At 42.2% G+C, this 16,895-nt stretch overlaps 1 protein-coding gene across 1 annotated transcript in view; it reads right to left on the minus strand.

The window, feature by feature from the left end:
- MYBPC1 (myosin binding protein C1) overlaps positions 1 to 16,895 on the minus strand; it is a 121,543-nt gene that overhangs the window by 13,512 nt on the left and 91,136 nt on the right. Inside the window, exons 26-30 of the mRNA XM_075859389.1 lie at positions 16,193 to 16,388; positions 15,410 to 15,549; positions 13,924 to 14,083; positions 12,909 to 13,045; positions 2,959 to 3,145 (exon numbers count right to left, since the gene is read on the minus strand). Coding sequence (XP_075715504.1) covers positions 2,959 to 3,145; positions 12,909 to 13,045; positions 13,924 to 14,083; positions 15,410 to 15,549; positions 16,193 to 16,388 — 820 coding nt within the window. The remainder of the gene's footprint in view (positions 1 to 2,958; positions 3,146 to 12,908; positions 13,046 to 13,923; positions 14,084 to 15,409; positions 15,550 to 16,192; positions 16,389 to 16,895) is intronic.

Here is a 16,895-nt window from a genome sequence, read left to right on the forward strand (position 1 = left end):
AAGGGTTAATTTATGTCAACTGGGAAACTCCATATCACATTTACAAGGGATCTTCTAGTAGTTCATTGGCCAAGGAATTAATAGAAATCTGTAAAATGTTTGATGATTTACTAAATGTCTAGATGAGGTGGTTGATCTTCTAAATTGGGGACTGTAGTTCCTCTTTTTTAGGCTGTTTTTCATGTACACTGATGCCCAGAATAGTGCGGAAAGCTGTGCTATTATATCCAGTAACAACTATGGAAACTGAACACTCATTACAAGTTAATGATAACTGTCAGATTTTGGCAGAATCTGTTACAAAACTGTCATAACTGTCATGAAACACGTAAAACCGAAAGTCTGAACAGAGCCTTAAATAGATCAAACAGCATTGAGCCCCTCTTTATATGACCTAACCATTGGTTTAAGCGGAGTGGCCGCTATGGGGGGAATTTATCAAGAGGTTTATGCCACTTTAAGGCTGAGTTCACATAGTGCAGATTTGCTGCAGATTTTGCATGTGTTTTTTAAGCCAAAATCCAGAACAGAACCTAAACAGAAGAAATATATAAATAAAGGCCTTATAGGTCTTCTCTCCTGGATCCAATTTTGGCTTATAAAATGCAGCAAAAATGCACTGAGGGAACCCAGCCTAATGATGGAAAAAAGTGCATGCACCGCTTAAAAAATTTGTCACATCCTACTCCAGCGGGCTTCAGTCTAAGGCTGGGTTCACACACCCTATTTACGGACGTAATTCTGGCATTTTAGCCTCGAATTACGTCCGAAAATACGGCTCCAAAGGGTCGGCAAACATCTGCCCATTCATTAGAATGGGGTTACGATGTTCTGTGCCGACGGTCATTTTTTTTAAAAAAGACGCCCGCGTCAAAGAAGTGCCTGTCACTTCTTGAGACGTAAATGGAGCCGTTTTCCATTGACTCCATGGAAAAACAGCTCCAATTACGTCCGTAATGGACGCAGCGAAAAGTGCCTGCACATGCCATTACGTCTGAAATTCCGGAGCTGTTTTCTCCTGAAAGGAGTCCCTGCCTCGCTGCGGGACAACTGTCCCGTACTGTAATCATGTTTTCAGTACGGGACAGTAGTTCCACAGAGAGGCAGGGACTCCTAGCGTCGTACATAACTATGATGCTAGGAGCCCGGCTCCCAGCAGTGTGTTCAGTCCGGGACTTGCGGCCGAAATACGTTCCGTCCTTTACGGACCGAACACGCTCGTGTGAATCCAGCCTAACTGTTAAATGTCTTGGCGATTAAGATGATTGAATTAAGAGGATGAGGACACATTTCTATCATTCTGGTAAACTGCTGGTCATCATCAAGATTCTGAAACAAGTCCCCTGGGTTTTGACTTATGACTACTAGATACATTCCTAATCTTACCTGATGACGGAAGCTCAACCCATCATTTTTCTACACATGTCACTTAACCTTGTATCCTTTAAACACTCACATAGGAACGTCCTTCCTCAGTTTTCTATTATAAAAGGAGTAAAATCTATACAAAACAATTTGGTCTTTTGCAAATTATTTGGAAATGTGTTTTTTGTTGTATAGTTCTGTCTAACTACAGGGAGACATAAATATCCCATTGCATACTATACATATGGCATCAATTAAAGGGTTGTCCGGTTTCAGCAAATTAATGTTATTTTATTGTATAATTAATTCAAAGTTATTACATTTTCCAATATACTTTTTCCAATATACAGTTTTCAAGATTTCTGCTTGTTGTTATTCAGTAATGTTATAATAAGGGAAGATTTATAATATACACCTATTTCAAATTGTGCTCACATAACTTTCTTATATTAGTGCTGTTGCCCTTGTCTAAAAAAAGAAAAAAATAGTATAGTCCACAGTCCATAGAAATGCATCCATAGGATAACTGAATGGACTAAAGATGGCGGCAGTCAGGCGACCCTCGTCATGTGACCCCTGGTATTCAGGTAACACTGTCCTGGTATATAACAGGTGATTAATAGGTTATTGAGGAGCAGAAATGATAAAGTATTTCTACCTACAGGAGCATCTCAACATGTCTGTCGCTCTCTGCGAGCGGCAGCTCTTAAATTTCTCTGGCTGTCTCCTCTGTGCGTTGTTTTTAAAAAAAAATTTTTTTTTACTTTATTAACAACATGACAGCATCTCCTAGAAACAGGCAGCCATTTAATAAATCACCTAGAGACAGTAAATACATCCATAGTGAAGTCATTGTTTATCATTATTCCACCATTAGACCTGTTCACTTAGCCCATGTCCTCTATGTGGCCCCGACGCATGTATGTCATGTAACCCTTTCTGTTAACTCAATGCTAGGGGTCCCACTATGTGTATGGGGCCACATGACTGACGCCATGTTTAGTCATATTCTGTGGATACATTACACGGGACTAATCTGTGGCCTATAGCATTCTACTGTGACCGGGGCCTCATGCACTATAAGAATTGTATTTGAGCAGAATTTCTAATACATGTACGTTACGATTTACTATTCTACAAATAAAGTTAAAAAAAATAATGAAAACTGGACAACCACTTCAACTATAAGTTGACTATCCTATTATAAAACTCTTAGCAGCCAACTATAAATGAATCCTAATTTATACAAAAGAGTTTCTTTTAATGCCAGATGGAAGTCAAGTGTTCAATGGTGGTATCATGATCAGAGTGACAGGACTTCCATACTACATGTGAGAAACATTGTACATAATGTGGCCCCTTCTTCTTCACCACTTGTCAGTTCGGTTAAGAATTTTTTTCCAAATGAATGCACAAGAGATAACATTTAAACGTTTAACCTGTAAATAGTACTTCTTAGGGGTAATAACAAGGTTCTACAATACTACTCATGTCTGTATGTGTATATGCCTAAGATAAGTACTGTAGATAAAATGGTGAGCTGGAGAATACATTGAGTGTACTGCACTACAGAATATTAGAGAGACATTTTACCTTTCACTTCAAGCTTGCAGTCAACCTCAGCCTCACCGAGATCATTGACTGCCCTACAGGTGTATGTCCCACCATCATATGGACTTGGCTTACGTATTTCCAGTGTGCATACACTTTGGTTGCTAAACATTCTGTATCGGGGGTCATTCATTAACACCACTTTATTTTTCATCCAGGTAATTTTGGGCTGCAAGTGATAGAAAATATGAATTAAAAAAGGATATTACATGTTTCATCTGTATAATAGGAATAAGCTCTACATGCTTCCCTGTTATTTACATTGAAGAAATTGCCATAAAAAAAAGTACGTAATTTAATGGTAGGAGATGAATAGATGGTATTGTCATTATATGTGCCAGAAATAGTTGTCTTTTACAATGAGAAAAACAGGAGCTGCATCATAAATCTAATGAAAAACCTGTTGCACAGGATCTGCTGTAACTTGTCATTTGCCACATTCTACAGATAAAGAATCCTCTTCCTGCAGTGGTATAAAGGAAGAAAACACCTTTGGTGGGGTTTGGGTTGTGACAGTGATTTTTGGTATCAAACTGGAGTGACTGACCCTTTTGTCCATCCCACTCAGTGGTGGATCCCCATAGGTGCGTTATGGGTGGCCACCCGAGGCTTCCGGGGGGCACATGGCCGACCAAAGACCACATAACAGTTTTGTTACGTTTTTACTGTGAATCACGGCAAAAACCGTGACAAAACTGAAGGTCCCTGGACTCAATTGTATCCGCATCCTTTGGACATGGATACAATTGACATCGCTGGCAAAGGAACCATCGGTGACGTCATCTCGCCTCTTGCGTCGCTCTGCCGAATGTGGCCTGGTCAGAAGAGAGCAGGCCTGCATCATCCGAGAAGAAGACGGCGCTGGAACGGTGTGTGGCATTAACTACAGGGTGTGGCGCTTTCTACAGGGGGACTGTGTGTGCCGTATCTACAGGGGGGCTGTGTGTGTTGTATCTACAGGGAGCTCTGGCGCTTTCTACAGGGGGCTGTGTGGTGCTACCTACAGGGGGGGCTATGTGCCGTATCTAAAGGGGGCTGTGTGGTGCTACAAGGGGGGGTGCTATATACAGGGAGGTGGCGCTATCTACCGGGGGGCTGTGTGACGCTATCTACAGGGGGGCTGTGTGGCGCTATCTACAAGGGGGCTGTGTGGTGCTATCTACGGGGGTCTGTTTGGCGATAACTATAAGGGGGTGGTGCTATATTAAGGGGGTGCTAGCTACAAGAGTTTGTGGCACTATCTACAGGGGTGTCTGTGTGGCACTATCTACAGGGGGGAGTTTGTAGCACTATTTCCAGGGGGTCTGTGTGGCGCAATCTACAGGGGGCTGTGTGTGTGGCGCTATCTACAGGAGGTGTGTGTGTGGCACTACAAGTGGGGTGGGGTGTGATACTATCTACAGGTAGCAGTGTGTGGCATTATCTACAGAGGGGTGTGTGTGAAGCTTTCTACAGGGGGTGTGTGATGCTATCTACAGGGGGGGGTGTGATGCTATTTACAGGGGAGTGTGTGTGATGCAATCTACAGGGGTGTGTGTGTGTGTGTGTGTGTGTGATGTTATCTGCACGGGCTGTGACGCTATCTACGGGGGTGTGTAATGCTATCTACAGGAAGTACTGTGTATGTGGTGCTTTACTTTACAGTGTTTGACACATTTATATTCAGGGGTACAGTGTATGGTATTATTTTATTCAGGAGCGCAGCGTATAGTTATTATATTTTGGGGGTGCAGTATATGGTTATTATTATATTTAGGGGCACAATGTGTGGCACCATGAGAATTTTATCTTCGTTTATAAGTGGACATGTTGGAAAAGTAAGGAGTCGAAGACATCTGAGTGGCAAATTCTGTAGAAATAGGTCGTAGCCGGGAGAAGTCGTCTGGACCAGATGGAGAAAGAATCTACTAGAATCAGAGAAGATGTCACCTATGAGTCACTGGATTTATAGGGAATCTGTCACCTATCCTGACCTGTTTATTATAGGAAATCCTTGTATTTCACAAAAAGTCTTTCTGCAGTCCAGGACTGATAGACAAATGGGTGTTACCATTCCCCTTGTCAGGAGGATGCGTCCCCACACATTGTGATACAGTCAGCGATGGTTGAAGACTGTCAGTATGTAGCGACACAGCCCTTTGACAAGGGGAATCGTAACGCCCATTTGTTAATGCTTGCACAAAAAGGTATTGTTAACAATAGTTACAGGTCGGCGGTGGAGAAGGGGGCCCTAGTTTGGGTAACAGCCTAGGGTCTATCGTCTACTTAACCCTTTCCCGACATTTTCCGTATGAATACGTCATGGAAAGTTAGTGCTTCTCGCATTTTGTCGTATCCATACGACAAATGCATGGCACTGGCTCAGAGGCTGAGTCGGTGCCATCATCGCCGGATGCCAGCGGTGTATTACAGCTGACATCCTCCGGCTGTAATGGTGGGGACCAAAATTTGCTTCAATCCCAGCCATTAATCTCTTAAATGCAGTGGTCAAACGTGATCGCGTTGTTTGCAGCTCATCGGAACCCCAGCTATGAAACGGCAGGGGTCCCAGTGGCTGCAATGGCAACCGGAGGCCTAATACTGGTCTCGTGGTCTGCCTAGCACGGCAGTATTCCAGGTACAGCCCGGAGGCGGAGCCTGAAAGGCTTCCGTAGCCGACGGCAAGATGGCGCCAGCCCAGGAGCTGAGCAGGCGTCATCAGCAGTGGATGTCAGCTGTATGTTACAGCTGACATCCACCTGTGACGGCAGGAACCGGAGCTAGCTCTGATTCCTGCCATTAGCCCCTTCGATGCAACGATGCATCTTAGAGGTTGCTATCAGGGCTGCCGATGCTGCTATGGCAACAGGAAGCCTAACAATAGCCTCCTGCTCTGCCATTACGGAAGCCGATTAGGCCCCGCTGGGAGGCGAAGCCTAATCGGCTTGCTGTCAGTGATTGACTGACAGATCTAATACATTGCACTACATAGGGAGTGCAATGTATTTGACAAAAAGAATCAGACCGTTGGACCTTCAAGTCCCCTAGTGGGACTTGAAAAAAAGTGTAAAAAAAAAGGTTTTAAAAGATATAATAAAAGTTTCAAGTAATAAAATAAAACACAATTGCCCTTTTCACTTATCAAGTCCATTATTATTGAAAAAAATAAATAGACCATATATATTTGGTATCGCCGCGTCCGTAATGACCTAACCTATAAAAGTATTATGTTATTTATTCCAGGCGGTGAACGGCGTAAAAAAACAAAACGTTATGGTTCTCACAACAAAAGTAATTTTATTGTGCAAAAAGTTTTAAAACATAAAAAAGTGCTATAAATTCGGTATCGCCGGAATCGGACTTACCCGCAGAATAAAGGTAACATGTAATTTATTACGCATGGTGACCGCTGTATAAAAAAAAAAACGATGCCAGAATTGCAGTTTTTTGGTCACCTTGCCTCCCAAAAAATAGGAAAAAAGTGATCAAAAGTCGCATGTACCCCCACAGTATAATGCCTCCCATAGCTGCCCCCACAGTATAATTCCCCGATAGCTGTCCCCACAGTATAATACACCCCATACAGTATAATGCCCCCCATAGCTGCCCCTACAGTATAATGCCCCCCATAGCTGCCCCCACATAGTATAATGCCCCTCATAGTTGCCCCACTTAGCTGCCCCCACAGTATAATGCCATCCATAGCTGTCCTCACAGTATAATACCTCCATACAGTATAATGCCCCATAGCTGTCCCCACAGTATAATGCCATCCACAGCTGTCCCCACTGTATAATGTCCCCATAGCTGTCCCCACAATATAATGCACCCATAGAGTATAATGCCCCCATAGCTGTCCTCACAGTATAATGCCCCCATAGCTGTTCCCACAGTATAATTCCCCCATACAGTATAATGCCCCCCATGGCTGTCCCCGCAGTATAATACCCCCCATAGCTGCCCCCACAGTATAATGCCGCCCCATTTACTAAAATGCTCCTATAGCAGCCACCATATAAGCCCCCCTTCCCTACCCTGTATAATGCCGCATAGTGCCTAATAGAAAAATAATAACATAATTACTTACCTATCCCCGTTCCTAAGATGGGGGAATGATTCTTCTCCTCCGGTCTGTGCTGTGAGTGACTCGGCGCAGACAGGCGATGACGTCACTACATCGCACCTGCCTGGCCCGAGCAGCTCACGGTAGAGTGAATGCTGGTGCACGGAGCTGTCAGCTCGTTGCTTCAGCATTCAGGAAGCGGGACCAGTGCGGTGAGTGCTGTGTGGCTATGGGGGCCCGGTTGCAATTGCGACCCCTAGAGCTACGCCACTGTATACAGTAGCCTATGGCAGAGCAGGGAGATACCTCCATGCTCTGTCATAGTGTTTAATAGTATCTGCATCTGAGGGACGCAGACACTATTGAATGTGGTGTCGCTACCGCTGTAGCAGCCATAGCTGCTGCTAGCCGAGCCTTCGGGCACGGGGGGCCGTGCCGGCTGGCGACACCTAGCAGCTGCTATGGCTGCTACAGCAGTAGTTACGCCACTGGTTGGGGTTCTTTTTTTCCTTTATTTGTTGAGAAAATGAAAAATTTTGAGCTAAAGCTACGTCTTATTTAAGAAAAGGGATTGTTTTTATTTTCACTGCCCAATTCTAATAAATTCTATAAAAAAAAACTGTGGAGTCAAAATGCTCACTACACCGCTAGATGAATTCCTCAAGGGGTGTAGTTTCCTAAATAGAGTCACTTTTTGGGCGTTTTCATTGTTTTGTCCCCTCAAAGGCTTTGCAAATGTGACATGGCCTCCGCAAACCATTCCTGCTGAATGTGATCTTCAGAAACCAAATAGTATTCTTTCCCTTCTAAGCCCTGCCGTGTGCCTAAACAGCCATTTATGACCACATGTTGGGGTATTGTTTTACTGGGAAAAAATTGCTTTACAAATTTTGTGGTGCTTTTTCCCCTTTAGTCCTTGTGGAAATGAATAAAAATTAGCTAAACCTACATTTTCTTTGAAAAAATGTCGATTTTTATGGCCTAATTCCAATAATTTCTGCAAAAAATCTGTGCGGTCAAAATGCTCACTATACCTCTAGATAATTTCCTTAATGGGTGAAGTTTCCAAAATAGGGTTACTTGTGGGGGTTTCCATTGTTTTGTCCCCTCAGGGGCTTTGCAAATGTGACATGACCTCCGCAAACCATTCCTGCTAAATTTGACCTCCAAAAGTCAAATGGCTCCCTTTCTAAACAGCCTTTTTTGACCACATGTGGGGTATTGTTTTACTCGGGAGAAATTGCTTTACGAATTTTGTTGTGGTTTTTCTCCTTTAGTCCTTGTGGAAATTAGAAAAAATTAGCTAAACCTACATTTTCTTTGAAAAAATTTAGATCTTCATTTTTACGGCCTACTTCCAATAATTTCTGCAATAAACCTGTGGGGTCAAAATGCTCACTATACCACTAGATAATTTCCTTGTGGTGTGTAGTTTCCCAAATCGGGTCACTTTTGGGGGATTTCCAATGTTTTGGCACCACAAGAGCCCTTCAAACCTGACATGGTGCCTAAAATATATTCTAATATAAAGAAGGTCCCAAAATCCTCTAGGTGCTTCGTTGCTTCCGAGGCCTGTGCTTCAGTACATTACCACACTAGGGCCACTTGTGGGATATTTCCTAAATCTGCAGAACCTGGGCAATAAATATTGAGTTGCATTTCTCTGGTAAAACTTTCTGTGTTACAATAAAAAATGGATTCAAAATGAATTTCTGCAACAAAAAAAAATGAAATTTGTAAATTTCACCTCTACTTTGCTTTAATTCCCGTGAAACGTCTAAAGGGTTCAGAAACTTTGTAAATGCTGTTTTGAATACTTTGAAACGTTTTTAAAATGGGGTCATTTATTGGGAGTTTCTAATATATAAGGCCCTCAAAGCCACTTCACAACTGAACTGGTCCCTGAAAAAATAGCTTTTGGAAATTTTCTTGAAAATGTGAGAAATTGCTGCTAAAGTTTTAAGTCTTGTAACATCCTAGAAAAATAAAAGGATATTCAAAAAACGATGCCAATCTAAAGTAGACATATGGGGAATGTTAAGTAGCAACAATTTTGTGTCATATAACTGCCTGTCTTACAAGCAGATATATTTAATTTTAGAAAAATTCAAATGTTCGCAATGTTTTGCAAAATTGTGGTGTTTTTCACAATTAAATACTGATTGTATCGAGCAAATTTTGCCAGTAACATAAAGTTCAATGTGTCACGAGAAAAAATTCTCAGAATCCCTTGGATTCCGAAGTTATTACCACATAAAGTAAAACATGTCAGATTTGAAAAATGAGGCTCTGTCAGGAAGGTCAAAAGTGGCCAAAGAGGGAAGGGGTTAATCCACCACTGATCCACTGAAAGCTATTTCTATCTATTGACATACATTCTGCATTCCACGTAATATACTCAGTGGTCACTTTGCTAGATTCACCTGTACATGTGCTTATTAATGTAAATCTCTTATCAACCAAACTTGTGGTAGAAATTAAAGCAAAAGAAAGCAGGTTAGGTTGGAACTAGACCTAGACTTTCTCCAGCGGTGAGTGATAAATCACTTCATACAGAGTATTTATCTAAAAAAAATGCTGTGCTTTTTCAGTCCATAGGAATTTATTGAGTAGCTTGAAAATCTCTTCAAATTCGCTCCAGTCAAGCTATTTGCTAGGATTTTAGAGCTACTAACTTGTCAGGAGCGATTTTGGAGAAATTTTCCAGCTACTCAATGCATTCCTATGGACAGCGAGATTACAGATTTTTTTTTGTAGTGAGATAAATAATCTGTATGTAGCGATTTATCGCTGACTACAAAAAGTCTATGAGATGATCTACAGAACTAATGCAAAGGAAAATTGGAGTAGTTGCACGGAGCAACCAATCAGATTGCTTCTTTCATTTTCAAAAGGGCCTCTGAAAAAATGAGAGCTTGAACCTGATTGGATTGCTATAGGCAGCTGCTCCAGTTTTTCTTTGTATCAGTTTTGAGAAATCTCCCCCTAGGTCTAGCCCCAGCCTAAGGCTACATGCACACGTTGCGTAATTTGGTGCAGAAAATCCGTATCAAAACTGCAGATAAATGCAGGTAATTCTGCACGTAAAATCTGCACCTAATAGTGCATTTTTTATGCGTTTTTTAGGTGCAGTTTTTGCGTTTTGATGCGGAAATAGGTGTGGTTTTATGCTGCGGATTTTGGTGCATTTTTTATAAACTTGTCAGATAAAATTCGCTAGCGGAAACACAAGATATATTGACATGCTGCGGATTTTAAAATACGCACCGCCTATCAATTTACGTGAGGAAAAATTCTACGTGTAGATGATATTACTTGAAATCTCATTTACTTTGCTGGTACTGCATTATGCTGCGGATTTGTCGCAGGAAAATCCATGTGGCAAATCCGCACGTAATATGTATCGTGTCAGATTTATTATTGTTTTTGCGACAGAATTCTGTTGCACTTTTTTTGCGCAAATCAATTTAGACAAATTTATTATTGAATTGAGCCAAAAAGAATAGATGTTTGTGCCTGCCTAGACACTTCTCAAAAGTGGCTAGAAAAGGGTGTGCCAACGTGCGCCAAAATTTTGGCACAAAAAACTGGTGTGAATTAAGCCAACCAGGAGGTAGTATAAGGAAGAGAAAAGTGTCTAGCAAGATGTGCCAAATTTATCATACAGCATACACCACTGATAAATGTGGCGCATTTTGTGACTGCCTTGTCTAAAGATACGCTGAATGTTACACAGCATTAGTAAATCTGCCCATTGTCTGGAGTATTTGCCGTACCATGCAGATGGGCATGTCCACATTTAGAATAAACCACATGACCACTTGATCTGCCTTGTACCAATGATTCAGGCTGGTGGTGTAAAGCTGCGGGGAACGTTTTCCAGGCACTAATTTTTACCACTAACTAGACATTTATATAACCTGCAGAAGAAGAGAGCTCCAAAAATTCTCATCTTTATAAATCTTTATTAAATACAAATAAAAAACAACAGACATAAAAAAGATGGATCATCACAAAACTACGAAGCAGTCAAGGGGACGGTGCCTGCGTGATGACATTCGCCCAGGAGTGTGGTCTCAGGGGTGACGTCCTTGCATGTGCGCTTTATGTGTTACCTCTTAACACTAATTTATCTTACTATAGTATTCCCTATACTGATTGCTACTTTCAGGTTTGTTTCAATCTACCGATTGGTGACCAGCATTTGTTTTTCTGGACTTAAGGCCCCTTTACACGGGTCAATTATCAGGTAAACGAGCGTTCACAGGGCAACGATCAACCGATGATTGAGAAAACTATTGTTCATTGGCTGATTGTATCATTTATGCAGCATGAAATATTATCGTTGTCGGCAGCGTTAGGCCTGTAGCCTATAAGACACTGGGCTGAGTCCCTGCGCAGGCTGGCGTGATTACATTATTGCATCACGCTGGCATACGCAGGGGTCCCGTCTGAAATGGTGGAGCCCTACATCAATCACGGGAACGGGGCTAGTTAAGTACAAATTTTTTGGGGGGCCTGGCTGTGTGCCACTATGTACAAGGGGGGTGTGTGGCACAATCTACTTGGGGAGCTGTGTGGAGCTATCTACTACGGGTGCTGTGTGGCACTATCTACTAGGGGGGGCAGTGTGGCACTATATGCTGGGGGGGCTGTGTGGTGCTATCTAATAGGGGGGCTGTGTGGTGCTATCTACTAGGGGGGCTATGTGGCACTATACAGGGGGGTGGGCTGTGTGGCACTATCTACTGGAGGGCTGTGTGGCACTATACAGGGGGAGGGCTGCGTGGCACTATCTACTGGAGGGGCTGTGTGGCACTATATAGGGGGTGAGGGCTGTATAGCACTATCTACTAGGTGGGCTGTGTGGCACTCTCTACTGGGGGGCTGTGTGGCACTTTACAGGGGGAGGGCTGTGGGGCACTGTTTACTAGGGGGCTTTGTGGCACTATACAGGGGGAGGGAGGTGTGGTTCTATCTACTAGGGGGGCTGTGTGGCACTATACAGCAGAAGGCTGTGTGGCACTATCTACAGGGAGGTTGTGTGGCTATATACAGGGGGAGGGCTGTGTGGCACTATATGGGGGGCTGTGTGGCACTATCTACTAGGGGGGCAGTGTGTGGCACTATCTACAAGAGGGAGAGCTGTGTGTGTGGTTCTATCTACAAGAGGGGGCTGTGTGTGGCACTATCTACAAGGAGGGGCTGTGTGTGGCACTATTTAAAGGGGGCTGTGTGTGGCACTATCTACAGGGAACTGTGTGTGGCACTATTATTATTGTGGGGCCTAAACAGGGGAAGGGCTGTGTGGCACTATACGGTGGAGGCTTAGGACGTGGATACAACTGATTAGTGTAGCACTGCCTGGCGAGACACCGGAACTATCAGCTCCTTCTGTTGCCATTCGGCGCCTTAACTATGATGCAGTCTACGCGATTACACCATCAGGCCTGCTGCATCGTTCTGCTGGATGGGGCCTGGTCTATTAACAGGGGGCTCTATGAGGGCACTATCTACAGGGGGCTCTATGGGGGTCACTATGTGTGGGGGGCACTATCTATAGGGGGAAATATGGAGGCACTTTCTGTTTCTACAGAGGGCTCTATGAGGGGCATTATCTACAGGGGGCGTGTATGTCTTTGTCGGCAAAACAGAGAACCTGTTGTTAAAATTTTAAATCCCACCCCTGATTAGATCTACAGCATGAATGTACAGGGAGAAAATGTGCAGCAACTGCATGAACCCTAAAATTCCACAGAGATTTCCAGCTGTTCTGAGGACAAATAGGGGTTCTACCAAGTAGTAAAAATGCGGGCATGGTAAATTGATCCCTTATGTATGGGTAAATATAAAACAAAGAATAAAATACATTTATAAAATTGCAACTTACCTTTGGATTTCCACGTACGCTGCAGTTCAATGTAGCATTGTATCCAGCAATGGCTACTGTATTGACTAAGGTGTGAGTGAACTGTGGGGCTTCTGTGAAGTCAAAGTCTGTGTACTCAGGACGCTTATAAGGTTTACCTAGTAGAGAAAGCAAGATATATTAATGAAAATCAACATAGTGTTCTAAAACATACAGGTTTAAAGGATATGGACATGGAATAAAATATTTTTATAAATATATATTAGTGGATACTTGAAGATTAAAAAAAGTTGGACTAAGTTTCAGGCTGTAACATTCATTCCTTCATTCATTTTCAGAACCTCTGATATGCAGTATGCAACCAGCTAACTGACCCGAATAGCGCTGTCTCCCGGATTCCAGCGCTGTTTTTTTCCCCTGGACACTCCTGTTCCAGAGATGTGGCCCAATGTTGTGTTGGCTCCCTCTATGCTATTTTGCAGTAGTTAACCGAAAGGGCGTGAACTACCCTTATGCTGCTTCGTGCTGATTGGACAGCATCAGAGGCAGGGAAGCTTGCTCCACCTAGTTGGCTAACTACCGCAAATTAGCATATAAGAAGCCAACACAACAGTGGGTCATACCTCTGGAATGGGGGGAGTCCCAGGAAGAAAAAAAACAGCACTGGAATCGGGGGGAGACAGCGCTGTTCAGGTCTGTTAACCAGTTCAAGTTATATGATCTAGTGACAAATCCTCTTTAAACCCTTCAGCCTCAATTCATGGTCAATTTAAAATAGGAATTCTGGTTGTCCCGGAATCTGGATTTGTATTATGAACTGTCCCCTTATAGCTGTTAGAAGGCAGTTAGGGTCGTTCCAGACTACGTAGCTAGATGACTATTGTAATATGATTAGAATTGGATTTCTTGCATCCACAAATACCATAGTTTTATCCAGAGTGTTACAACATAAGAAGTAGACTTTTCTAACAAACAAAATCAGAATACTACCTCTGTTGCAGAGAGAACATATAATGAAAGTAACCAAATGTCTGACCTTCCTTCTCAATAAGTGCACTGTTTGGTGTCTTTGTTGCTGTCTCGCTAAGGCCACACATATTTTCAGAAAATACCCGGAAGTAGTATTCATTTCCTATCACAAGATCAGAAATGGTTGCGCTCGTTCTGTGGTAGTGCTCCAGAACTGTAAACCATTCCTGAAAATACACAATACAACAGAGTAAAAACACGAAATCCAGTCAATAAGGAAGATGAGCTTGAAGCATTTCAAGAGATCCACTGCAAATAATGACTATATAACTAAGAAAAAACCCATAGGCCCATATTTACCTAAAGCAAGGTAATATCATATGCTGGACAAGCAGTGTCTCGGTAAAAAAATTAACTGTTTTCATAATATAATACTCCTTATCTAAACTACTGCCGCACAATGTGGCTGCTTACATTGAAGGAGCAATGTCAGGGCAGCGACTCTGCATAATAGCATTGTTACTACAGTAATAATTGTGCTACCAGCAAATAGTATTAGTACATTCCTAGTCTTATTATGAGACACTATATCCAAGGGCCTTGCTATGGTGGGTGCAAAGGTAGCAGTCGCACCCCGGCCATTGTGCCTGAAGGAGCCCAAAACACGTCCTATCACATAAGAAAACACCAGTATTATAAATGGCACATGGTAGGGCCCTGATACAGATTTTGCATTGGGGCTTCTGACTATATCTAGGTTTGTTTGATAGTTAATATTTTTGTATTGACACTATTATTCCAGTAAAGAAACCAACTTTGAGATTTCTTCACTGTCTAAATTGAATCTTCACCTTTTTTTATTGGCAAGTCAGCAAATGTAACATCTATTTTTACTCTGCTACATGGAAAACTCTACCTGCTGTTGATGGATATTATCTGGCCTTTATTTGTATTTTAATTATTGCTTATGTCTCAATTTAGTACTGCCATAGAGTTGGGTGGAGCACTGCATACTTGACCGTCACCCCATACAAACTCTTCCTTATCACCGGAAATGTATTGAGGAGGAACAGGGGACTTTGACTCCGATACTAGGGGGTTCCCAGCAATTTTCCATTCATTTAGATGCTTTTGTTTTTAGCTGGAAACCCTTTACCTACTGCAACCAGGTCCATTAACACAATGCATAGTTTAATTTACGATGGATTGAAACACTGATCTAGCTAGACCTTTGGGTTCACCAAACATGAGCAAGTGTCTCACAAAAATGAAACATCTGCACACCTCAAAACCTCAGGATGTCACATGATCCATCAGAGTTCTATCCAAGTGCAAAGAAATTGATCAGTTTAATTAAATATAAATCAATATTTAAGAAATTAATCATGGCATCCAGTTGGGCCACAAATGGGTTATTTTGGGTTAGCTTTAGAGGAGGTTTACATACGCTATACTATGAAATGCTGTTTTCCTTATTTATAAAATATAGTTTTAAGATGATCTGTAATTATTTAATGCTAGTATTAAACTACTTATATTTTAAAACAACAAACCATTGTTTTCTTATCAGCCTTCTGAATTGTGTATCCCGTGATAGCAGCATTGCCATTGTCCGTTGGTGGCTTCCATTCTAATGCAACATTCTCTCCCCAGACTTCTTCAATTACTACTGATTCAGGAGGTCCAGGTCGTTCTGCATAAATCAACACATAAAGTTTTATTGCTTTCCAATTTCATTGATGTACTTGGTCATCACCGCTACCTCTAAAATGGCAACCTGACAATTCAATCATCACTTCAAATCCATAAAAAAGATAAGCAAATGCATGTACGGTACTTAACAAATGCATGCAAAAGAATTCAATGATCTTCGTTTTGTCTTTTGTCACTTCTATAAAAACAATTTCTGGAAAATGTTTTAGGGCTCATGCACACTACCGTATTATGGCTCCCTACTAACTGCGAGTTGAATAGAGCCATAATATAGCACCCACAGAAGTCTATGGGGCCTTTGTGTACCTCTAATTTTATACAGAGTCATACAGAGGTGTCTTCATATGGAATCCAAAAGATAAAAATCATGCCATGTTTCATCGGATGCCATATTTTGGAGGTATTTTTAGCATGGCTTCTAGTGTAGAATAAATCTGTAATGCTGCGCTGTAGATAGGCACCCTAATCCATGTACCTCAATGCAGGCTTCGTTCAGATGGCTCTGTTATGTGCATGAGTGCTAAGGGCCACAATCATTATTGCATTATTAGTCATAGCCATACAAAGAATAACGAAAACGTTGCTGTGCGTGAGATAAACATATGGGTAAGAACAATGCATACCGACAATCTGAATGTAAATTGATGCTTTATCTTGGAGGTTCTCAACTTTCACCTTCAAGTCATATTTTCCGGAATGACTTCTCTCTGCTTTCCGGATGAAGAGGATGGTATCACATTCACTGTTACGAATGCTTATTTGTGTCTTATCCACGTGTGATCCATTCTTCTTCCAAGATACCTTGGGTCTTGGTCTACCCTAATAATGAAGTTATAAATACCATATATTACCACTGGTTCAGCCGCTTAATCCCTCAGAAGTGTATTCCCATGGGTATTCCCACTTTTGGGACCCACACCTATCTCTAGAATGGGGCCCTTTGATCCCCATTCTAGCTTCTGCCGCTGTCATTGGGCTCTGGCCACTGTCTGACATGGTGGCTGAGTTTTCTAGAAACAGCCTAGCGCGTTTTGCTATGCTGTTTCCAGAACTTTTGCTACGCTATTTGCAGAACTTCTCTTTGGGCCCCAATCTAGGGATAGGTGCAGGTTCCAGAGGTGCGCCTGATTTACGGGATATCCTGTATTCTGAGCAGATGGAAGTACGTCCTTTTAGGATACAGCAAGTTTTGGTCACACCGATTTTTGAAAAAGTTTTTTCATTGTTGTATTTTGTGCCATAACTTTTATATTTTCTCGTTGACATAGCCGCATAAGGGCTTGTTTTTTTAATGGCACCATTTTGGTGTTTACATATAATGTTTTG

Source organism: Rhinoderma darwinii, chromosome 3, assembly GCF_050947455.1.
Source record: "Rhinoderma darwinii isolate aRhiDar2 chromosome 3, aRhiDar2.hap1, whole genome shotgun sequence".
In the NCBI taxonomy this organism is placed as follows: Eukaryota; Metazoa; Chordata; class Amphibia; order Anura; family Rhinodermatidae; genus Rhinoderma; species Rhinoderma darwinii.